We start from the raw sequence: 25,951 nt of genomic DNA on the forward strand, positions 1-25,951 counted from the left end.
ACGTTTATAACAAACCAACCCGTTTGAAAATCGGTTGAAAATTGAGCAAGCTATGGTTATTTCAATAGTACATGCACCATAGACATTCATGTTATGAGTGGGCGTGCTGCCCGACGCAAGATGGCCGCCATGTGGCAACGTCGGTCTCCATCGGCCAGCAGCGCGGGTGAGTCATCTAGCCTTTATATATGTCTATGGTTCCTACTCACGAGCGCGGTCCTCGTGCTGACACTTTCCGTCGGAACTCTACCGGAACGACATTTTAAAAAAAAAACAATGGCCGACAAGTTAGAGGAAGTCAAGACGTCCAACGGGGAGGACCCCTTAGCCAACGGACCGTCCCACGCCAGCCGCAGCAACCCGGAGCCTCTTTCCCGCCGCGTGAAGCGAATAGTGGCCGCCAATTTACTGGTCATTCTCACCGTCGTCGGCGTTATCATCGGCGTCTTCATCGGGCTCGGCGTGCGTAACGTGGCGCTGACCCGCACCCAGGTCATCTACATCGGCTTCCCCGGCGAGCTGCTCATCCGCCTGCTGAAGATGATCATCATCCCCCTGGTGGTGTGCAGTTTAGTGTCCGGAGCGGCCAGCATAGACCCAAAAGCCCTGGGGAAGTTAGGCGGATGGGCAATGCTCTTCTTCCTGGTCACCACGCTCATAGCCTCGACCATCGGGGTGGTGATGGCCTTCATCATCAACCCGGGCTCGGTGGCCATGACCAAGCCCACACTGGCCGACGTGGACGACAGCGTGCCTGAGTCCAAAGAGGTCATAGACTCCTTTTTAGATTTGATCAGGTGAGTCTTAATCGCTTCCTTTAGCCCAGCGTGGTAGTGACCAGAAGCCACATGGCACACAACTATTTATTTTTTATTTTTTTGACAATGAGCATTATTACACTAAAAATGGAGCAATATGAATACCAATAGAAATAGTGCTATTGATAATAAACAATACCAGTACTTTACCTTTATTATCAACAATGCAATTGTTCAAATGCAACAATACATATACGTAATGATAACTTGAGATGGCACACAACTATAAGCGTCTTTCAAGTCTCTCGTCGCTCGTAGACGCAATAATAACAGCAGTTGCATCATCATCTCAGCTTGTCTGGAGAGCTAAATTAACCAGCTGGGGGCGAGGGGGTCATTGGACACAAGTCGTCTCTACGTTTAATATGGTGAAATAAACAACATAAGTCACTTTATTTATTTTTTTACACACGTGATGTGTAAAAAATGATGAAACATTACCACATGCACGTTGGCACAGCCCAGTTACACACCTATGCTGACGTCAGAACAGGAACTGAGGTGCCTTGTTAAACGCTTACACCAGGGGTCGGCAACCTTTACCACTCACAAAGAGCCATTTTGGCAAGTTTCACAAATTAAAGAAAGTAATGGGAGCCACAAAAAAAAATTTTAATTTAAAATGAAAAACACGCATACAAAGCTTAAATGCTTTGTGCTATGTTAACCAGGGGTCTCCGACACACGCACCGGCACGCACTTTAATGTGGAAATTTGATGTTAGTGCAGCCCGCGAGTTTTGAATGAATGGCACTTGATAGCGTCATGCTTGCCAACCCTCTCATTTTTCCTGGGAGACTCCCGAATATCAGAGCGTGATGACACTGCATTTGGCGCCCGCTACAGTCTGCCCTAACAGTGTACCTGCTCGACCACACGTAGAATGCAATTTCAGCTTGCTCACGTAAGTGACAGCAAGGCGTACTAACTCAGCAGCCACACATCTTACACTGACGGTACCAATACCCAGAATCCCATGCAGCCCTAACTCTTCCGCTCAACCAACGCACGGAGAGGGGGGGGGGGTTGATGTGTGGGGGGATTTGGTGGTAGCGGGGGTGTATAATGTAGACCGGAAGAGTTAGGGCTGCATGGGATTCTGAGTAATGGTTGTGTTGTGTTACGGTGGGATGTTCTCCAGAAATGTGTTTTTCATTTTTCTTTGGTGTGGGTTCACAGTGTGGCGCATATTTGTAACGTAACAATGTTAAAGTTGTTTGATACGGCTACCGTCAGTGTAAGCTGTGTGGCTGATGAGTAAGTATGCTTTGCTGTCTCCTGTGTGTGCAAGTAATAACAACATGTGGCTGGACTGGCACGCTGTATGTAAATGCTATAGAGGACAATTACTGCAGTGCAATTAGGGCACGCCCTTTATTTAGTAATTAGAGTGTAAATAGGATTATTTTTTCCCTGGGAGTAATCTATGAGGGACACTGAGATCCATAAATCTCCTGGGAAAATCGGGGGGGTCGGCATGTATGTAGCTGAGCCGCATCAGAGTGGTCAAGGAGCCGCATGCGGCTCCGGAGCCGCGGGTTGCCGACCCCTGGCCTACACTAACAAAGCCGTGTTTAGCTTGAATTTGTTCATATGTGCAAAGCAAACTAACCTGCTGCCCAAGAATGTACAACAATTCTTCTTAACAAAAGAGGAGAAATATCATCTTAAGAGAAAATGTAATTTAAAACATTTGTACGCACGCACAACTTCAGTATATCAGTATCCATCCATTTTCTACCGCTTGTCCCTTTCGGGGTGGCGGGGGGTGCTGGAGCCTATCTCAGCTGCATTCGGGCGGAAGGCGGGACACACCCTGGACAAGTCGCCACCTTATTGCAGGGCCAACAGATAGACAGACAACATTCACACACTAGGGCCAATTTAGTGCTGCCAATCAACCTACAGTATATCAGTGTGTGGAATTAAAGGCCTACTGAAATGAGATTTTCTTATTTAAACGGGGATAGCAGGTCCATTCTATGTGTCATACTTGATTATTTCGCGATATTGCCATATTTTTGCCTAAAGGATTTAGTAGAGAACATCGACGATAAAGTTCGCAACTTTTGGTCGCTGATAAAAAAGCCTTGCCTGTACCGGAAGTAGCGTGACGTCACAGGTTGTGGAGCTCCTCACATCTGCACATTGTTTACAATCATGGCCATAAGCAGCGAGAGCGATTCGGACCGAGAAAGCGACGATTACCCCATTCATTTGAGCGAGGATGAAAGATTTGTGGATGAGGAAAGTGAGAGTGAAGGAGTAGAGGGCAGTGGAAGCGATTCAGATAGGGAAGATGCTGTGAGAGGCGGGTGGGACCTGATATTCAGCTGGGAATGACTAAAACAGTAAATAAACACAAGACATATATATACTCTGTTAGCCACAACACAACCAGGCGTGTATTTAATATGCCACAAATTAATCCGCATAACAAACACCTCCCCCCTCCCGTCCATATAACCCGCCAATACAACTCAAACACCTGCAGAAAAAACTCAATCCCACAGCCCAAAGTACCGTTCACCTGTGTAAAGTTCATACAGCACATATATTTCCCCAAAGTTACGTACGTGACATGCACATAGCGGCACGCACGTACGGGCAAGCGATCAAATGTTTGGAAGCCAAAGCTGCGTACTCACGGTAGCACGTCTGCTATCCAACTCAAAGTCCTCCTGGTTGTGTTGCTGCAGCCGGCCGCTAATACACCGATCCCACCTACAGCTTTCTTCTTTGCTGTCTTCATTGTTCATTAAACAAATTGCAAAAGATTCACCAACACAGATGTCCAGAATACTGTGGAATTTTGCGATGAAAACAGACGACTTAATAGCTGGCCACAATGGTGTCTCAAAATGTCCGCTACAATCCGTGATGTCACGCGCAAACGTCATCATACCGAGACGTTTTCAGCAGGATATTTCGCGGGAAATTTAAAATTGCACTTTACTAATCTAACCCGGCCGTATTGGCATGTGTTGCAATGTTAAGATTTCATCATTGATATATAAACTTATCAGACTGCGTGGTCGGTAGTAGTGGGTTTCAGTAGGCCTTTAAATTATGGAATGGATTAAGCAAAGAAATCAAAGAATGTACTAATATGATCCACTTCAAGAAACTCTTCAAACTTAAGTGTTTACAAAGTACAAAAAAGAAGAACTGTGATAAACATTCTGAATTTATCTCATCCTACCATTCATTTTCAAGATAATCTTACTCATCTCATCATATGAAATATAACTTACTTCGCCGATTATTGTTTATTAGTGTGGGCAACATTAGTTGTTTATTAACATGCAAATTAGTAACATATTGGCTCGTAATTAAGTACTTATTAATGGTTTATTCTGCATGGCCTTATTATACAACTAACTCTCTAACCCTAACCAAATAACTCTAAATTAAGTCTGTGTTACTTAGAATATGTTCCCCTAGCGTCCAAATAACTCCAAAATTAAGTCTTTGTTACTTAGAATACGTTCCCCTAGTGTCCAAATAACTCCAAAATTGAGTATTTGTTACTTAGAACATGTTCCCCATTCTAAAGTGTTACCATAATTTATTTATTGTTATTGTTATTACTTATGGAATATATTGTGAATAAATTGAGAACAGGAAGTGAACAAAAGTTTTAGCAACTGCTATGTAAAGGAAAAGGGGTAGGATAAGCTCTGCTTCTTCCTACTCCTTTTCGAACATGTTGAATAGAGAAACTGGAAATTGTGATGTATCATGTTGTCTGCATGCATGTTCGAAATAAAACTCAAACTCAACTCAACTCACTATCACAGCTGTACTCAAAGTTAGTTGTATAAATGAATACCCTACAGCAGTGGTTCTTAACCTTGTTGGAGGTACCGAACCCCACCAGTTTCATATGCGCAGTCACCGAACCCTTCTTTAGTGAAAAAAAAAAAAAAAAAATTTTTTAATTCAAGACAAAGTTATGTTTTTGGTAACACTTTAGTATGGGGAACATATTCTAAGTAAAAAAGACTTAATTTAGAGTTTTTTGGACACTAGGGGAACATATTTTAAGTAACAAAGACTTAATTTAGAGTTATTTGGTTAGGGTTAGGGTTAGGGCCAGGGTTAGAGGGTTAGGGTTCCCCATACTAAAGTGTTACCATGTTTTTTTACTGGTGCACAAAATGAACCGTGCATGAACATCACCTTGTTCAAACAACAAAACCAACACAGTGCATAAACTCACAACAAATTACACACCTGCAAATCAGTCTGACTTCTGCTGTTGCCATATCCGTAATACGCCGATAGGGAGAAGTTTTTATTTACACGATGAGTCGGGTGTGTTTTGACCTCCGCCGAACCCCTGAGGCAGACTCACCGAACCCCTAGGGTTCGATCGAACCCAAGTTAAGAACCACTGCCCTACAGTTTTGTAATAATATAATATTTTTGTAGTACTTGATGACTTATTACCAGGGGCAGAGCAACAAATTATTGGCCCCCATGACTCCCTCTATTCTAGGGCTGGCCGATAAGGCTGAAAACTGTAAAGTTTTTTTATATTGTTATTGATATTTTTTATGACTTATGGAAAATACGGACCAGGATAAAAATATATTAAATGTTAACATTTTAATTTCAAATGTAACGTTCCTCTGATTATAAACCCAACATTTTAATTTCAAATATAACCTTTCTCTGATTATAAACCCCTCTACAGAAAGGAAACGAAATGTAAACACAAAACACTTAATCAATGTAAACACAATTCTAAGCAAAAAAACACAACAAAAACAGCACCGGGTAGCTTAATTAAACATTAGTGGTTTAACAGAACACTTTTGTTTTATAATCGTTTGTATAATTCACAATGAATAGGTTTATGTAATACATTTTTAACCAGCCAGAAGTGATTGGTGTTTACGGCGGACACTCACCCGGTCTTATCAACACGTACGCGCAGGCAGCAAACAATTTGCAGTCTTGTTGTCATGCTAGAATAGACATTCAATGACAGCTAATGCTAACTACAATATCTAAATCTGTGTCATTAGCTAACAACACCCAAAGTGCGTCATATATATTGATATCGTTTTATCGGTCCAGCCCTACCCTATCCCACCCTAAATCCAAAGTTGTCACGCCATACACACACTTGGTATGTTTACGTGCACTAAAAAACAACTTATTCAAGGTTTCAATTGCATGGATTTGATTGAACCCAGCAATGTAAAACAGGTAAAAACCTTATTTTTTTCTTTTAAAGATGGGACTAACATAGATAAACATCCCTAGATAAGTAGTTTTTTGTGGGGGGAAAAATAATCGCAAAAAAGTGCCAACAAGTTTAATAAGAAGTGGCCATAATATGAATTTAAATAATCATATAGCCTGTCATTATTCACTTCAATAGAATTCATTATAAATATGTCAAGTTTCCCTTTGCTTCAGAGTTTAAAGTACAGATTAGTTGACACACTTATAGGATTAATGTCAGTGGATAATACGATGCACTCATAATAATAACAATAATTTATTATTATGAGTGTATCTCCTTGTTGTTAAGTCTCCCTATGTCTTTAAAAACTTGTGACTTCTGTTTCCATCTACTACCAAGGGTATGCAACAGTTCATGCAACAAAATGCAAAAGTGAAACGTGTACATAACTTTCTCCTTTGTTGCTACAGGTAAATGTATTATGTTTTTACCTTCTATCCCATCATTCCTGTTCTAAAATGCCGGTGCCCTGCGTGAATGCTTAAAGTTGAGCTTTAATGACGTTATGATATCTGTTGAGTGTGTTCAAGTTTGCCGCTATCCAGGTTGAATGACCCATTTCTTATTTAGACATCCTTCGATTATTCAACTTTCATGGCAATATTTAATTTATATTAATATTTAAAAAAAAATTTTTTTATAAATTGCATATTCCAAAGGAAGAAAAAAACCAAAACTTTACAAAAGCACACGGTAAAACACCCCCGCTTACAAACCGCCACCCCCCTGCCCCCCCAACCCCCTGCCCCCCCCACTGATTTCTTTCTTTGACAATATGAACCCCATGTGGGAAAAACTGGTGCTCAACAAAGCGTAAACCCAAAACCATTGAAAAAAGGTTTTAGGGCCCGCTCGCTGTTTTTTTTGTTTTTTTAACACAAGTGTGTTGACTTTTCTTGGCTCCTTCTCCAGTCCTTGACTATACCCTATAGTAAATGAACCGAGATAAATGTTGTAATTGTACTTAGTACAATTTCAAATAATACCTGAAAAATGTTTTAATTAGAATAACATTGTAATATTTTGAGGGAAAATGTTGTGTGGCAAAATTATGAAAGATGTAAGTTTTACAATAACTGAAGCCTAATGTAACGACAACAAGTCCTGATATTTTGAGCAAAAATGTTATTTTTTTTCGAATAGTCTTAATATTAATGAGGAAGTATTCACATTCCTCATATTATGTGCATACATTTTGGTTTTTTTGCAAATAAAGACCTAAATATGTGGAAACTATTCACATTTTACATGGATAACTTCTTAATATTTTGAGCAAAAATGTACTAATGTTTGCAAAAAACGTCCTAATACTATGATTAAAAGTTTTTACATTTTTCATAATTATGTGGAAACTATTCACATTTTACAAAAATAATATAATATTTTGAGCAAAAATGTTCAAGTGTTTGCGAATAAAGCTCCAATGATATGATTTAAACATGTTCACTTTTTTTTTTTAAGCCTTCGTATTATAAGGATAATATTCACATTCTACTACATTCACATTCTACCTGTAGTACTAATATTATAATTAAAAAAATCCCAGTTATTTAAAATATCCATATTTTGTTAGTTAGCAAAACATTTTTAACTTTTTTGCGTAAATGTCCTAAAAATATGGGCCACAAGTTTCACATTTTTTGCAAGTTAAGTCCTAATAATGTGAGGAAAATAATCACATTTTACGACAATAAAGTTGTGATATTTTGAGGGAAAAAAAATCAAGTTTTTGCAAATAAAAGCCCTAATTTTATGAGCAAAAATGTTTTTGCAAAAAACAATCCTAATATTATGAGGATAATATTCACATTCTACTTGAATATAGTACTAATATTATAAGCAAACATTTTTCTCAGTTAAAGTCTTAATATTAAGAGGGAAAATATTCACATTTTAAATTGTACGGTTTATTATTTTGAGCTAAAATGTTCACATTTTTTGCAAATAAAGTCCTCATATGAGCCAAAAGCTTAAACATTTCTGCAAGTAAATGTATAAATGTATATACTTACTATATACGGTATACTTTCTATGTATGGAAAAACTGAGCCTTTATAAGTCTTTTAAGTCCTAATAATATAAGAAAAATATTCACATTTTACAAGAATAAAAGTATTTTGTGCAAGAAAATAATTGTTTTCCATAAATGCCCATTTTCTTGGCACATTAAGTCCAAACCACATAACAAAAATAATAAAATTTAACTAGTATAAAATCATAATACTGAGAATAATTTTTTCGACAAAGGTGCTTAACATTTTAACAATAATCAAATTTAGAAAAATATAGTCGTCTTTGTGGAATCCTCCCCTGAAGGTTACGGGTTAGATTCTTATTCCCCCTGTGACCATGTGAAAGTATCCTTGAGCAAGATACTGAACCCCCAGTTGCTGCGTCATCAGTTGGTGAATGTGGTCATAGTGTCAGAGTGCTTTGTGTACTTTGAATGTAGAAAATCGCTATACAAGTAAAATCTATTATGAGCAAACATCTTCTATTTAAAAAAAACAAAAAATTGTCCTAATAAAATGAGGAAAATATTCACATCTTTTGAGAATAAAATTAGTACGGTATTTTGAGCAAAATATATATTTGTTTTGACAAATGAAGTCCTAACCAGTTGTATGAGAAAGTGCTAATATTTTAAGTAAAAAATGTTTGAAAAATTCACTATAAAGCCAGACATTTTCAAATTTTAGGTAGAATAAAGGCCTTCAGAACATGTAAAAAAAAAAACTCAAAATTTTATAAAAAAAACTAAGTGCACATTATGATAAAAATTTTACATTATGACAGAGTATCCACGGAGTCTTAACAAATGTCTAAAAAGTCTTAAATCCAACAGTTAGAATTTAAGGCCTGAAAATGTCTAAAATTTCACAAAAGGTCTTAAACGATTTAGAAAGGTCTTACAAACGTATTAACATTACTTTTATTAAAAACCAGCATAAACTTCAGTCATGCTTTTAAACGGTTCGATTTTTGAGGACGCTAAAACGGAATTAAAGTAGGCTACCTGTGCTGCCCGCTCTGAATTCGACAAGCACCACCAGCTAGTGTGCTGTACGCGCGCAGCTGTGTGTTGTCACAGCTTAGCAAAGCAGTGGAGAAAACTTAACAAAAGCCCACAGCAAAGCCAAATGACTTGAATAAGATGGGTAAGTGCAAGTTCAATGATTTGTGGCTCCAGGAAAATCTGTTTAATGCTTGCTAGAAGCCGGTGGATGGAAACATATAGTGTTTAGGGCCCGAATCTGGAGCCACCAAGGAGGGAAGCTTTTGTAAACATTGCGGTGAAAGTGAATGGAATAAAATACACTAAAAGTGAATGAATTGATATACGACCGTACCATTCATTCTGGCACTCTAATTTCCCTTTATGTCTTTATACATTTGTGTCCGTATGGATGTAAAATGGTCTTTAAAAATTGGTAAATATAAATAAATGGGTTATACTTGTATAGCGCTTTTCTACCTTCAAGGTACTCAAAGCGCTTTGACACTATTTCCACATTCACCCATTCACACACACATTCACACACTGATGGCGGGAGCTACCATGCAAGGCGCTAACCAGCACCCATCAGGAGCAAGGGTGAAGTGTCTTGCCCAAGGACACAACGGACGTGACTAGGATGGTAGAAGGTGGGGATTGAACCCCAGTAACCAGCAACCCTCCGATTGCTGGCACAGCCACTCTACCAACTTCGCCACGCCGTCCCTGGTCCTAAAAAGTCTTTAAAAATCTTAAATTTGACTTGATGAAACCGGCAGAGACCCTGCATGAGAAATAGAACCTGCATGAGAAATAAAATCAGTTTTATTCTTTACTACCTTTTTTTTCCCTCATAATTTTACTATTTTTGAAATTTTCAACATTTCCAAATAATCCATTTGAACTAAAACCTTATCAGCTGGTCATGGCGCTGCACGCTGTCCTGTCACACAGGCACATGACCGCTTAATCCGGATGCGTCTGTAGCCTTTGCGTTGAAAAATAAAATAAAAGGAGCCGAGCGTGTGAACTTAATGCCTTATTACTCTAAATCCATTACTAAGAGCAGAGAGTAGGAGGAGGGTGGAGGCTTCTGAGACACATGGGATTAATTCTAGGTAGCGTCACAGTGTAGTTAACTTGTACTTGTAGTATGCAGTATGGTGTGTGTACCACAGAAGTGAGGTCAGATTTAGGGAAACGGGGGATTTATAGTTCAATTCTATCCGGTATTTATACGGCGTGGCTCGGTAGGTAGAGCGGCCATGCCAGCAACTTGAGGGTTCCAGGTTCAATCCCCGCTTCCACCATCCGAGTCACTGCCGTTGTGTCCTTGGGCAAGACACTTTACCCACCTGCTCCCAGTGCCACCCACACTAGTTTAAATGTAACTTAGATAATGTGTTTCACTATGTAAAGCGCTTTAAGTCACTAGAGAAAAGCGCTATATAAATATAATTCACAGATAACGTTGATGATAATAGGGCGTCTCTTATGCCTTAGTAGTGTCTTTTCATGGTATGGATGCCAGGAGAGTTTTGACTCCTTTCCAAGGCCTTATCAATCACTTAGGTTATGTTTTGTTCTAAATCCAGGGGCCAAAACTCAAATAGATTCACACAATTCATTGTTTTTGAGGCAAATAAAGTCAACAGTGCTATGTAAGTAAAAAACTAATATTGGCTCTTAATTCAAATCCTCTGGCTTTTTGCGTCGAAAGACCCTCCTGTGTCCAATAACGTATGAACTAACTTTGTAAACCATATATAAATACATAAAAGTAGGGATGGGTTAGAGTGTCCGCCCTGAAATCAGTAGGTTGTGAGTTTAAACCCCGGCCGAGTCATACCAAACACTATAAAAATGGGACCCATTAACTCCCTGCTTGGCACTCAGCATCAAGGGCTGGAATTAGGGGTTAAATCCTCAAAACTGATTATAACTGCCCACAGCTCCCCTCACCTCCCAGGGGGTGATCAAGGATGATGGGTCAAATGCAGAGAATAATTTCGCCACACTGGGTGTGGCGAAATTGGCACTTTAACTTTTACTTTTATAGATAACGACCGAATTCCATCAGTACTAAAGGGTATCGATTCACGTAAAATCAAACCGTACCAAATTTTGATATCTTTTGTTGCACGTGACGTCACGTCCTGTTTCAGACTCTGCAAACAAGCACTCATGCACCACTCATAGTAGACACAGCCGGACAGACAGCAAGCCTGCCTGATACAAAACGCTTGAATGTATGGTAAATGGGTTATACTTGTATAGTGCTTTTTTACCTTCAAGGTACTCAAAGCGCTTTGACACTCTTACCACACACACACACATTCACACACTGATGGCGGGAGCTGCCATGCAAGGCTCTAACCACGACCCATCAGGAGCAAGGGTGAAGTGTCTTGCTCAAAGAGGTTTGTAGTAGGTGTGGATCGAACCACGAACCCTCAGGTGCTGGCACGACCACTTTCCCAACCTTGCCACGCCGTCCACAGTACATATCCACTTTTCAAAATGCGCTAGCTCAGTGGCTAATTTACATTGGCTGTGCCATATACATGCTAGTGATTAGCATTAGCTACAACTACAGCTAAGATGCATGTTACAATCAAACAGTTGGTGTGTAAAAAGTACAATACTTACAATATAAAAACTTTTCGGGCTCAACAAAAGCCTAGACTGGCACATTGAGCTACAATATAAAAACTTTTCGGGCTCAACAAAAGCCTAGACTGGCACATTGAGCTAAATGGCAAAGACTCCTTCATGTCTAGGCAACACAACTAAGCAAAGTGTACTACTTGCAAATGAGACTCAGTGGTGTAAAGAAACAATATATAACAACTGGACATCACAGTTATTATCAGCTCAATGTTTAAATGTTAAATTAAAAATTATATTTTATTATTTAAATGCATTTTTAATCTATTCACACACAAAGGTACCGTAAATTGGCACTGTTGAGCACCTGTATCGATTCCCAGGCACTGGGAATAGATAACGTATCAAATGCGAAAGGTACCTAGCCCTATTATACAATATTTTTGAACAAGACCACATTACAAATGCTGATCGTGTCACGCTAGCATCAATCCGATACCTATGCGTACTACCCTGATGATGGTAATGTCAACACTGGTTATCATTCTTGCTCCGTGGGCCGGTTTATCGCTATTTATAAAATTGTTCTTTTAGGCCTTGAGATTGACATATTACTCCAAATCATAAGCAGCTGGGAATTTGTTTACCCATCTCATGTGATGCGTACGTGTTCTTGATTATTTTCTTTTCTTCGCAGAAACATCTTCCCTTCCAACCTGGTGTCTGCTGCCTTCCAGTCAGTCAGTGCTGCATCTTTTTACACTTTTTGAATAAGAAAGGAAGTATTTTCCATGTGCTTTCCAGTTTTAAAGATATGCTTTCTCTTTACAGTACGCAACCAGCTACAAGCTAGTGAAAACCAATGGCACAAATGGCCTCCCCAACATCACAGTGGAGAAGGTAAAGTGGACCTGTGATGGCACCTGTGTCCTGACTGTTTATAGAGATGCTACGATTAACCACCGGACATTATGTTGGTGCTTTATTTTCGGTACGACCTGCCAAGTCACACCAAGGTGCACATGCTTATACGCCCCTATCCAGAGACACACTAGTATGCTACATCAGCTTACAAATGGCAGCAGGAAAAAAGCAGTGAACTCTTCCCACCCAATAAAAAACTGAAGTGGGCAGTGTAGGAACATTAATTGATTATCGTGGACCCCGACTTAAAACAAGTTGAAAAACGTGTTACGGGTGTTACCATTTGGTGGTCAATTGTACGGAATATGTACTGTACTGTGCAATCTACTAATAAAAGTTTCAATCAATCAATCAAAACATGTCGGGTACCTAAAACATTACCAGGGAGTCATTGAAGACGATTGCTCACCCATTTGCAAAACCTGCCAAAAGAAAGTTCAGGCTAAAGGGTCTAAGACTACGTTTCCACTGCAGACCAAAGTGGCCCAAATCAGATTTTTCCAGCTGACTGTTTACACCATAATCAAAATGTGATCTTTATCAGACTCCAGTATAAACGCGCACAGGCCCCAATGTGGCCCCATTGTGGCCTCAATGTCACTTGCAAGCGCAGTTCGAAAAGTGAAAACAAAGGAATTTGACCGGATTCTGTAAATGAACAAGGAAGACAGACACTACTACTACAAAATAAAATAAGTCGTCACACTTTAAAAATGAGTGTTTTTTTACATGAAAAGTAATATAATGTATGAATAGACTTAGACTTACACTTTTTTATTGTCATTCAAATTTTAACTTTACAGTACAGATAAGAACGAAATTTCGTTGCATTAGCTTGTTGTAGTGCAGGATAAAAAATCAATAAGGTGCAGATATAAATAAATAGATTACTGTACAGATAAATATATTGCACTTTTGCATATGCATCTAGGTTTATAGATGTATGTTATATTGTCTTTATATTCCAGCGAGTTAATCCATTTTTGGGGGGAATTGAGGGGATTATTATGATGCGTTCTAGAGTCTTACGGCCTGAGGGAAGAAGCTGTTACAGAACCTGGAGGTTCTGCTACGGAGGCTGCGGAACCTCTTTTTAGAGTCCAGCAGTGAAAACAGTCCTTGGTGGGGGTGGGAGGAGTCTCTGCAGATTTTCTGAGCCCTGGTCAGGCAGCGGCTTTTTGCGATCTCCTGGATAGGAGGAAGAGGAATCCTGATAATCTTTTCCGCCGTCCTCACCACTCTCTGCAGAGACTTCCAGTCTGAGGCACTGCAGGCTCCAGTCCAGGCAGAAATGCAGTTGGTCAGTAGGCTCTCTATAGTGCCTCTGTAGAATGTGGTGAGAATGGGGGGAGGGAGCTGTGCTTTTTTCATCCGACACAAAAAGTGCATGCGCTGCTGAGCTTTTTTTACAAAAGCTCCGGTGTGTAGGGACCAGGTCATATTGTCAGTAATGGAATGGATATACTGTATATAGTACAATATATTTGGTAGGGTTCTAATCTTTTTATGGCTGTTAAGTAGAGGCAACATGTACATCAGAGTGGATCTACGTTAGCTTTATTTTTCAACTCACTTACGTAAACCACTTACGCAATGTACGTAACATGTAAGCGTCAATTCCCGTCCTTCAACAATCACTATTTCTTGACTAGTGATGCACCGAAAATTCGGCCGTTGAATAATTAATAAAGACTTTGCTCACCAAAAACGGATGTTATGATGAAGTATTCACTTCTGCTGGCTGACTGCGTCTTTCCCTGCGCACACGAATAATGTAGCTCGCCCAAAGATGACAAAAAAGTCGCATTCAGGTCGCATTGCCATTTAGACCGAAGTCACATTTGAAAAGATCAGATTCCATTCGGATTTTGAGTACCTCCTGATGTGGCCTGAATCTGATGTGAAACATTCAGATTTGAAGCACTTTGGAGCGTTTCGACTGTCAAAAAAATCCTGATCTGTGTGACTTTACGGCAAAAAAATCAGATAGGGTTTGCAGTGTAAATGGGGCCCTATACTGGGTTCCCCAAACTACGGCCCGACGGCGTCCACGATCTAGCCTGCAGGACGTCCCAAGTTATTTAAAATAAATATTAAAAAATCTGTCCTGTCCAGCTGCTCAGGCAAATAATATTGTTGATGTAGATGCCCATATCTGCTGTACAAATGTACTTTACAAAAGAGAAGTGTTGGTTGATTCAAGTTTATTTTGAACATGTACACAATTTCAACATGATGCATCATACATCATGGTACATCACATATTTCACATAGTTTCTCTTAACATGTCCGAAAAGGAGTAGGTAGAAGCAAAGCTTATTTAATCATACCCCTTTCCACTTCATAGCAACTACAAACACTTTTGCTCACTTCCTGTTCTTGATTTGTAACACAATTTACATAAATTAATTCTAAATACAACAGTTCTCTTTCGGTAATAAATAGTTGAGTCAGTTATAATTTACATAAAGACATGGGTATCTTTTTTTCAATAAGTTCAAGATGTTTATCATACTTCTCTTGTTGCCTTATTTGTGTTATTATTGTTCGGATATATTTAGTGTTCGGTGGAGCCGGCACGGAGCAGAAGGGAATAGGAAGAAGAAAAAAATTGTGGACACAAGACAAAAAATATATATATATGTATGTATGTGTAAAAAGAAAAAAAAAAATATATATATATATATATATATATATATATATATATATATATATATATATATATATATATATATATATATATATATAAATAATTGAGAATTGAGTCAATTTGTTTCTTTCTCACATTACAACATATATATGTGTGTGTGTGTGTGTGTGTGTATATATATATATATATATATATATATATATATATATATATATATATATATATATATATATATATATATATATATATATATATATATATATGTATATGTGTGTGTGTGTGTGTATATATATATATATATATATATATGTGTGTGTATATATATATATACATATATATATATATATGGGTGTATAAGTGTGTGTGTGTATATGTACTGTATGTATATATGTAATACATACAACATATATAGACCATAGACTATATACCATATATATATATAGTCAATTTCTTTCATTCTCACACTACTACAGATATATATGTACTACTACAGATATGTGTGTGTGTGTATTTATATTGTATATTTATGTATATATACATATATGTATGTAGTATATATATATATATATGTATGTAGTATGTATATATATAAATGTATGTATATGAAGAATTGAGTTGGTAGAAAGTCAAATATAAAGGCGTCACTTACAATCAATAGCTTAGCATTAAGTCAGTAACAGGTACTCAGTTCATTCAATGACTATTTTAACAATATAGATTGCTTCTTCATGTCTGTGTTATAGGCATTGTAAGTTAATATAGCAAGTGTAAAACACTAACATAACATCAGGATGTTTACAGGGCAGAGGTTACTTTCAATTGCAAGAAAGGAAGAATATTTTTTGTTTAAATTGTTTTGTAATGTCACAATGTTATTTGATTAGTGTTATTTCCGACAGTAATAAATAACGCATCAAAATCTCAAGTTATATCTGTGACTTAATAATTTTTTGTTATAAAATTAATCTATGTATAATAATAGGGAAACCGTGATTATTACTCAGACAATAATCGTTGCATCCTTATCTGTTTATTTAGGTTCCCTTTGGAACAGACCAGGACGGCATGAATATTCTGGGCCTGGTGGTGTTTGCCATCGTGTTTGGCGTGGCATTGAGGAAGTTGGGGGAGGAAGGCGAGATCTTGATTAAGTTTTTCAACTCCTTCAACGAAGCCACCATGGTGCTGGTCTCCTGGATCATGTGGTACGGAAGAAAGGAGCTGTACTATTTCTAGTACTTTGTCATTTTTACAGTTAATGACATGCAGCAAGTAATAACAAACGCACATGCTGGCTGCAGGATTATACTCCCCTGTCTCCGCTTGGCCGGTTTTTTTTAGCTGCTCTCTTGAATAAAAAGGGTTATGGTTACATAATGCCTTTTGTGACCCTCTTTCTCCAGGTATGCCCCTGTAGGTATCATGTTCCTTGTTGCTGGCAAGATTGTGGAGATGGACGAAGTCGATAAGCTGTTTGCCAGCTTGGGGAAATACATTGCTTGCTGCATTGTCGGACACCTCATCCACGGCGGCATCGTATTGCCCGCCATCTACTTGATCTTCACGAGGAAGAATCCATACAAGTTCTTGTGGGGGATATTCACAGCTCTGGCCACAGCTTTTGGAACGGCCTCCAGGTATTCAAAGTGCACACGCCCACTCCAGAATTCAGTGATGTAGTGAGGTTAAAGGGGAACTGCACTTTTTGGGAATTTTGCCTATCGTTCACAATCATTATGAAAGACATGACTGATGTATTTTTTTTAATGCATTGTAAATTAAATTAAATTAAGGTAAATAAGTCCGCTTTCAACTGAGCCTATATTCCTCCCATAAAGTCCAATAAATGGCCATTCAAAAATCGGCAACAATACTCTTATTTACATTTGTTGACTTGAATATTAACCAAGCATTAGTGATTTTGGTAATATACGCGCTAATGCACACATACGCGCTAATGCACACAAACCTTTATCATCATCGGCGGTCACTCGAAGCGAGTATGACGATCCCCCTGGTAGGGGGGTATTCCTTTATGGAGGATGCCTGTGCGTGACTTTGTTTAACGTGGGGAGACTGGTGCACAGACAGTCACCACACGATCCTTGACAGATCCAGGTCAGGGTCCAGTGGCATGGAGTCCAAGACGACTGGGGACCCTTTTCTGATGCAGCCTTCATCCGTCATCCCAGCCGTTGTGACGCTCCATAGGGTTAGCAGTCATCCTCCGCCTGTTCCACCGTTGAGGTCTTGGGTTGTTATTTCCCCATAACTGGGCCCACATGGATGTGGGGGTACATTCTTCCGCCATCGCAGCCGTTGTGGTGGTTCATACATCTACCGTCTTCCGCCTGCTCCGCCGTTGAGATGTTCGGCGTATCCCTGGCTAGGGGGAAGTCAGGTACTAGGCCTTTGTCAAGGGCCACCTGGGAATAACAGTAGTAAAGGGGTTAACCTCCTAGTGCCCCAAGACCCCATAGAGGAGCCTCCACTGCCGGATGCATGACACGAGATCACTACTGTGTGTCCCTATGTTTACATCATCGGGTGGTCTACTGTTTCCTCGCTTCCCTGCTCCTTGGAAGTTTATTCTAGATCAGGGGTGTCCAAAGTGCGGCCCACAGCTAATTGTTTACCGACCCGCCACACATTCTGCAAAAATTGCAAAATTTATGATATTGCAAAAATGTTAAAAAACATTTTAAAAAAGTGGAATGAGGTGAACTCTAACAAGAAAAAGTTGCAATATTGACACAAAGCTGCCATGCAGGCTGTTTTTTTTTCTTTTGTCTTTATTTTTCTTTTTTTTGCCATTGCTAAAAAAAAAAAAGACTAAAAATCTATGTTATAATGAATTATTAGTTAAAACATATCACTTTAAAATGTTTTATGTGGAAAATATATTGCATATATTGTGTGGTTGCCATAAAAAAACATCAAAGTTTTATTTGACAAAAGAGCATAATACAAACAAAATAATAGTTCAAACGTAAAATTGACAGATATATCTGAAGTTGATCTCGTAATTTAAGAGTTAAAAGTTAAAAAAAAACTAATAAAAATGTATCACTTTATGAGTGGGGGACCTTTTGGATCCCAAATATATTTAGTAGGATTTTATTTAACATTTCACTGTGATTGCTCAAAAATATTAAAGAATTAAAATCAATGGTGTCCTGCATTATTGATCTTTTAGGGCTCTAATTACTAAATACTGCATATTTCAGTTTTACTATAAAAAACAAAGTTGTCTTTGACAGAAAAGGCATAAAACCTTTTTTTTTGTTTTTTTTTTACTTTATATCAACCTGAAGTTGATATACAGATTTACTGTAAGCGTTAAAAAAAATAATAATAATAATTTCACTTATTTTTTCTATTTTAATAAATGAGACCCTTTATGGTCCCCGGGAGCCCTAAATGTTAAAAAAAAAAAACCATATATTTTGTTAAGGTTTGAAAATGAAAAATATCATTTTTTATCAATTTTTCCGTGGAAAAAGTTTGGACACCCCTGTTCTAGATCATAAATCATGACTCTCACTTGGAAAGTAGACGGCTGATATATAATCCAACAAGTTGGGACACTTTGGGACGCGGGACTGGCAAGAACGACAAGAAAAGACGCTTGGTCTAATTAGAGGTAGAGATAGAGGATAGAGCCCAGAGGAACACCGCTACTGAAGAAGTCTTTTTAAAATGTTACTGGACAACCAGTAAACCAGGGTGGTGTTGATTGACATTTTTGTTTTATTATCCGATTTCTCTCCCGTCCAACTCAGCTCCGCCACGCTGCCGCTGATGATGAAGTGCGTGGAGGAAAACAACGGCGTCTCCAAGCAAATCAGCCGCTTCATCCTCCCAATCGGCGCCACAGTCAACATGGACGGCGCCGCGCTCTTTCAGTGCGTGGCGGCTGTTTTCATTGCTCAGCTAAACGGCGTCTCCCTCAACTTCATCCAAGTCATTACCATCCTGTAAGTGTTGCAATGCATACACACACACGAGGCCTTGTGATTACCTCAGGAATTGTGTTTGCTTTGTTGATCTCATTCTTCTTCTTCCGCGCCATCAGCGTGACGGCAACGGCGTCAAGTGTTGGAGCTGCTGGCATCCCCGCTGGTGGGGTGTTAACCCTCGCTATCATCCTAGAAGCTATCGGGTTGCCCACCAATGATCTCTCCCTTATCCTGGCTGTCGATTGGCTTGTGTGAGTATACGACTTGTGTATTGCAGCGCATCACAAGAATGAAGTGTCTTCACGATATGTGTTGAACACAACAGCGTTTCTTTACATCAGAAAACTGATAGGGTCTGAATGGGGTGTAACGGTACGCAATATTGTTTTCCGTACAGTAAGGGAACAAACATATTTAGAAACTACATTTTCAAGCTTTGGCGTCTCCTTGGCAGTTTGGTTCGCTAAACTCCGGCTGCACTGTATTTCTTTACAGAATAGACTTGTGACCATGACATTTCTGTCTCTCCCTAAACGTGTACTGTGTGTTAACTCGGTATACGTCGGTACACTTCTGAAAAATCTCATCAGGAATACAACACAGTTTCCGTGGGTCAATAAATGGATTTTGCGAAAATGTAATTCTTAAATTGCATTAAAAAGCATTAAATACAATGTCCAGAGGCATTAAAACAAACTCATACATTTGCAATTGGCAAGAAAAAAGACAACAAATCGAACCACCAGACCCAGTTTTTTCCATTGGGGGGAAAAAACTGCACTTTGAGATGTTCAATATTTATTGAAGTGCAATTTTTGCTAATGAATATTTAGAGTCCATTTTATTTTGATGTTTGTTTACCTCTTTCGGATAATTTAAGTTATTCACCTCCGATTACAATAATACAAAGTACAACAGTAAAATATGTTTCTTGCGTTTGAAAAAGTTATCTGCAGTACCGTATTTTCCGGACTATAAGTCACAGTTTTTTTCATAGTTTGGTGCGACTTATACTCAGGAGTGACTTATGTGTGAAATTATTAACACATTACCGGTAAAATATCAAATAATATTATTTAACTCATTCACATAAGAGACTAGCCGTATAAGATTTCATCGGATTTAGCGATTAGGAGTGACAGATTGTTTGGTAAACGTATAGCATGTTCTATATGTTATAGTTATTTGAATGACTCTTATCATAATATGTTACGTTAACATACCAGGCACGTTCTCAGTTGGTTATTTATGCCTCATATTCAGCCTGTTGTTCACTATTCTTTATTTATTTTAAATTGCCTTTCAAATGTCTATTCTTGGTGTTGGGTTTTATCAAATAAATTTCCTCCAAAAATGCGACTTATTCTCCAGTGCGACTTATATACAGTTTTTTTTTTTTCCTTTTTTATTATGCATTTTCGGCCGGTGCGACTTATACTCCGGAGCGACTTATACTCCGGAGCGATTTATACTCTGAAATATACGGTATATATTATGATTACATCAGTGCTTTATTTGGCCACACTTAGTGTAAACCTTTCAACTATTCAACATTATTATTGTCAAATTCTTGCAATTTTGTCCATACAGACAATTGTATGATTTTGATGACATATAATAATGATCTGCAGTCGGATGTGGGCATTACATTTGGTTTAATTTGCATTAAAAAGCATTAGATACACATAGTACATTAGATTTGCTGATACCTGCAGAATCCCTGTACAAGTCACGGTCTTGTGTGGTGCTGTTCTTATAATGCCCCTTTTCCACTGCACGGTACCTACTTGGCTAGCTATTGCTGGAATGCACGTGACATCACGTCAGGTTGCTGTCACCTCTGACTCAAAGCGCTTTGAGGTAAACTAACATATTTGTAGCAAAATGTCATTTCCGCTTGTCCCAATAGGAATTTGGATAAAAGCTATTACAGAATTCCCAGTATAGTCCAACGTAAAGGGTAACATTTTGCTAAAACAACCAAAAACAAGTCTGTCCTTGTTTCAAATGATGCTTTCAATGAGTATAATCAACACAGTACTCAACGATTCATGACCTCAGGATATTGATAAGATTAAAGTACAGAAAGATTTATGACTTCTAAATTAAACAGGAAAGCACAGAGATGGTTGTACAGATGATCTAAGGTTAAAATATACAATTACATAAATGTGTATCTTTACGGAAGAATACATACAGGGTGCACTCAATGCTCTCTAGTGTACTGCAGTACTTTAGCCAAGTAAGTACTGCAGTACTGTGTGTGCCAATGCCATTTCTAATTGATGTGGTCATAAATAAACCAATATATTTCCTTTTTATTTAAAGTCAATCATTAATGAAGGGAACATGATAAAAGTCTATGCTGAGTAAGGGAGTGTCTTTATTGATATATGTTCCACAAATTAATTGTTACATGTTCAACACTTGCCAATATTTAGCCAGACAAGTTATTAAAAATTAGCTATTTTAATTTTGACATTTTGACTACCGGTATCTTGTTTTACTGCAACTCAAACTGCCATTTTTTCACCGGGACTCACGCCGTCAGCATTACAGCTGACATTGATATTGGATGTAGGTCAGATATCGACAAAAAAAAAAGGATCAGATTGTATCGGCTTGCATCTAAAATCTCCAAGATGAGTATGCACTGCACCGTGTTTACTTGTGCAGAGCTGGAAAAAAAAGCACACAAGGTTGGTCTTTTCCTGTGTTTTAGTGAAGTTATTACATGGTTCTGTAAGCTACTAGGAGCTAGCAGCCACACAACAGCTAAGCACACAATAGCATGCAAGCTAGACATAGGTACTACTTAACTGAAAAATATTGCTAAAAACTACACATTTGTCAAAATACACAAGTATCAGGGCAGCACGGTGGAACAGGGGTTAGTACGTGTGCCTCACAATACGAAGGTCCTGGGTTCAATTCTGGGCTCGGGATCTTTCTGTGTGGAGATTGCATGTTCTCCCCGTGACTGCGTGGGTTCCCTGCGGGTACTCCGGCTTCCTCCCACCTCCAAAGACATGCACCTGGGGATAGGTTGATTGGCAACACTAAATTGGCCCTAGTGTGTGAATGTGAGTGTGAATGTTGTCTGTCTATCTGTGTTGGCCCTGTGATGAGGTGGTGACTTGTCCAGGGTGTACCCCGCCTTCTGCCCGTTTGCAGCTGAGATAGGCTCCAGCACCCCCCGCGACCCCGTAAGGGACAAGCGGTATACAATGGATGGATGGAAATAATTGTAGTTGCGTATTGCTTACAGATTAAGTCCCCAAGGCAGAAGCGTGTTAGAAAGTGTCCAGTAACAACCGTGGCCGCATCATTGAAGTTACTTTGTCATGCGCTTAATTTAATAAATTAAAACACAAATGAACACCCACTTCAAAAGTATAAATCTGTCATAAGGTTAGTGTTTCTCAAACCTACTACTGTTCGGAGTAATTTTACTTGATTGAGCCTTTTGTAACATTCCACACATCTGCCGATACTCGAGGCTCTAATATCGGTATCGTAATGGCAGTGGAAAAGTTGTAGCTGTCACTTCCTCCTCACTCTCCCCGGGCGCCAATGAGCCTCGCCAGGGCCGCAAGGCCAACTCGCCCTGGCCAACAAGGCAGGCTTATTTTTCATGTTTCATTTGTTTAAAACCTCTTAAGGCCCAAGCTGTTTGTTTACATGCTTTTTTTTATTTATCTTTGCTATTTGGGCTTATTGGACCCTAATTAGAATAAAAACTAAGAATCATCTTTTGATATGATGTACTTAGTCCATAAGTAACAAACGTGTACTTCATGTTTAGTGACATGCTAATTCTTATTTTTACACTTTTTTTTCCAAATTCCATTGTATGTTATACTCTTCTGACACCACCAGATGGCCGTATAAGTGTCCACATAAGCGGCCATAAGACCCCAATTCAGTAGTGTACCGTATTTTTCGGACTATAAGTCAGTTTCTTTCATAGTTTGGCCGGGCTCCAGTGCGACTTATATGTTTTTTTCCATTAACGGCAGGTGCGACTTATACTCCGAAAAATACGGTACATAATTTTGGAAATAAGAGCTAAAAGGTGCTGTCCACGCTTGTGGCCACTAAGCCTTTGGAAGTGTTAATACAATTATTTTAATTTTGACAGTACCACATAAGATATGTTTTAATTGCCGAAGCGGTTTATTGAACGTTAAATGCGTCGAAAAATAGACCATTTTGTACACTGTTGAGGGGATCCAATGCACAGTAGTGTGCAAGTGTGTTTCTGTATAGTATGTCCATGTGGTGACATAAGTTACAGTATTTTGAGAGGTGAAGTCGGACTAAGTAGGACGTCACTGAAGGCCTAGGTGAGAAACGCACGGCCCGCCATTGTATTATTTTAAAGTAACTTGAGTACAATTTTGGCTAGTCTACCCACCTCTTATAAAAAGCACACGACTCCGAACATTAGACAAAATGTTCCCAGAGAAATGCGATCTTAAGACCAGGCCTAAAATCTACTGTATGTCCCCACCCCTGTGTGCAGCGACCGCACATGCACGGTGCTCAACGTGGAGGGCGACGCCTTCGGAGCCGGCCTCCTGCAGTGCTTCGTAGACCGCACGTCCAAACCGGAAGAAGCGGAGCTGACGGACCTCAAAAAGGACGCCGCCGATAACCCTGAGCACTCGCCGCTTATGAAGAAGGCAGGCGGCCCGGGTTACGAAGCGAGCAACAACACTACTGAGTCGCACGGGGATAAAGATTCTGTCATGTAGAAGGTACAAAAAGCTGCTAGACCCGGTTCTGTTAAAACACTCCCGCGGAAGCTGAACGCGGACAGTGCGGACCTTTTTGTCAGCCGTTGTGGCACGAGGATGATGGATACTTTTCAAAACCGTTGTAAGCAGCAACGCTGTCAGAACAGTAATGACGTGGAGGACTAACGAGGTAATTTATTGGCGATTGAAGACAGGTAAGCCACAAAGATGGATGAGCATCAGGACAGTTTGCCAAGGTTTTCATCATCTTCATCCCATAACGTCATCTAAATGGTTCATTTAATGTACATTGTGTGTTGTGGCGGGTACCTAACTGCTCCTTCTTATGGTTTCTTCTCAAACGGGAGTTTTAGGTACACTACCGTTCAAAAGTTTGGGGTCACATTAAAATGTCCTTATTTTTGAAGGAAAAGCACTGTACTTTTCAATGAAGATAACTTTAAACTAGTCTTAACTTTAAAGAAATACACTCTATACATTGCTAATGTGGTAAATGACTATTCTAGCTGCAAATGTCTGGTTTTTGGTGCAATATCTACATAGGTGTATAGAGGCCCATTTCCAGCAACTATCACTCCAGTGTTCTAATGGTACAATGTGTTTGCTCATTGGCTCAGAAGGCTGATTGATGATTAGAAAACCCTTGTGCAATCATGTTCACACATCTGAAAACAGTTTTGCTCGTGACAGAAGCTACAAAACTGACCTTCCTTTGAGCAGATTGAGTTTCTGGAGCATCACATTTGTGGGGTCAATTAAACGCTCAAAATGGCCAGAAAAAGAGAACTTTCATCTGAAACTCAACAGTCTATTCTTGTACTTAGAAATGAAGGCTATTCCACAAAATTGTTTGGGTGACCCCAAACTTTTGAACGGTAGTGTATATAAAAACCAAACATAACATTTATATTCTTACACCAAATGCAATACTTTGCAAAGTACCTCAGCGCTATTACTGCAACACCTCAGGCTGTACTCTGACTTGAAGACTATTCTTTTTCTCCTTCAGACCAAAAAACAAAGAAAATCCCCATTGAAATTTTTATATTTATTTATATCTCTAGTCCATATTTTTACTCTAGCATTTTAGCACATGAGTTAGAAAGCACAAATTTTTATCAAGCAAGGGCTCAACTTGGGGATGTTAGGATGACAATCTTTTGGAAAATCACTCTGGTGCTTTGTGAGAATATAGAAACTTTATTGACCTCAAAGGTTCTAGGGTTTATATTTTGCTAAATCCAAAGATTTTTGCTTGAAGATTTCCAAATATATTTTTTTGCTGTTTAGGTTATGTAAGAAGATCTTAATTTAATCCCATACAATAATTACGGGGACTAACTTTCAACTTGTCTGTTTGGGTCTATAAGGTGCTTCCACTTGCCTGTCATTTATTTTCTCAATTTTTTTTCTAATATCTTAGGAGGGGAGCACTACTTTTCATCTTGCGTTCTGTTTTATTGTAGAAAATCATATTAAAGTGGGTTACGAGCCAAATGACACACCGCAAGCGTTTAAATACGACAAACTGAGGTCGTTCGTCTGGTCATTATCACTGCTGCCATTAAATGGGGTTTTCGTTAAGTTGAATGGTTCCGTTAAAGTTGAATGTTTATATTTGAGGTACTGTCAACAATTCTCAACAATACATTTTTTATGACTAATCAATGCCTCAGCCTTGTTTTTATTTAAGGAAATATGGTTCACTATCATAGACTACTTACAGTAGGCTATATGAATGTGTAGTTATGTGCATACTCTGCTGTTTATACATATGATGCAATGGAACAGGATACAGTATATAGGGTGACAGGTGCAAGGCTGCTTCATGGAATTAGGACGCACATCCCCCTCCCACACCCACACACTTGCCAGACATGCAGTGGCATCCAATATACTGTACTCCGCAGGTTCTACTGTAGATGTGCTGCACCACCTAGTGGCAGCTCAGTGTATGTGCACACATTCTTCACAAATGTCC

At 38.9% G+C, this 25,951-nt stretch overlaps 1 protein-coding gene across 1 annotated transcript; it reads left to right on the forward strand.

Moving 5' to 3' along the window:
- Window positions 1-179: 179 nt before the first annotated feature.
- Window positions 180-25,951, forward strand: LOC133658136 (neutral amino acid transporter B(0)-like). The gene is made up of 8 exons (XM_062059783.1): window positions 180-797; window positions 12,375-12,417; window positions 12,509-12,577; window positions 16,290-16,456; window positions 16,655-16,888; window positions 19,034-19,228; window positions 19,327-19,461; window positions 23,736-25,951. Exons 1-8 carry the CDS (start codon window positions 277-279, stop codon window positions 23,965-23,967), a joined length of 1,596 nt encoding a protein of 531 aa, XP_061915767.1. The 5' UTR covers window positions 180-276; the 3' UTR covers window positions 23,968-25,951.

The sequence above is a fragment of the Entelurus aequoreus genome, linkage group LG10 (genome assembly GCF_033978785.1).
Source record: "Entelurus aequoreus isolate RoL-2023_Sb linkage group LG10, RoL_Eaeq_v1.1, whole genome shotgun sequence".
NCBI lineage: Eukaryota > Metazoa > Chordata > Actinopteri > Syngnathiformes > Syngnathidae > Entelurus > Entelurus aequoreus.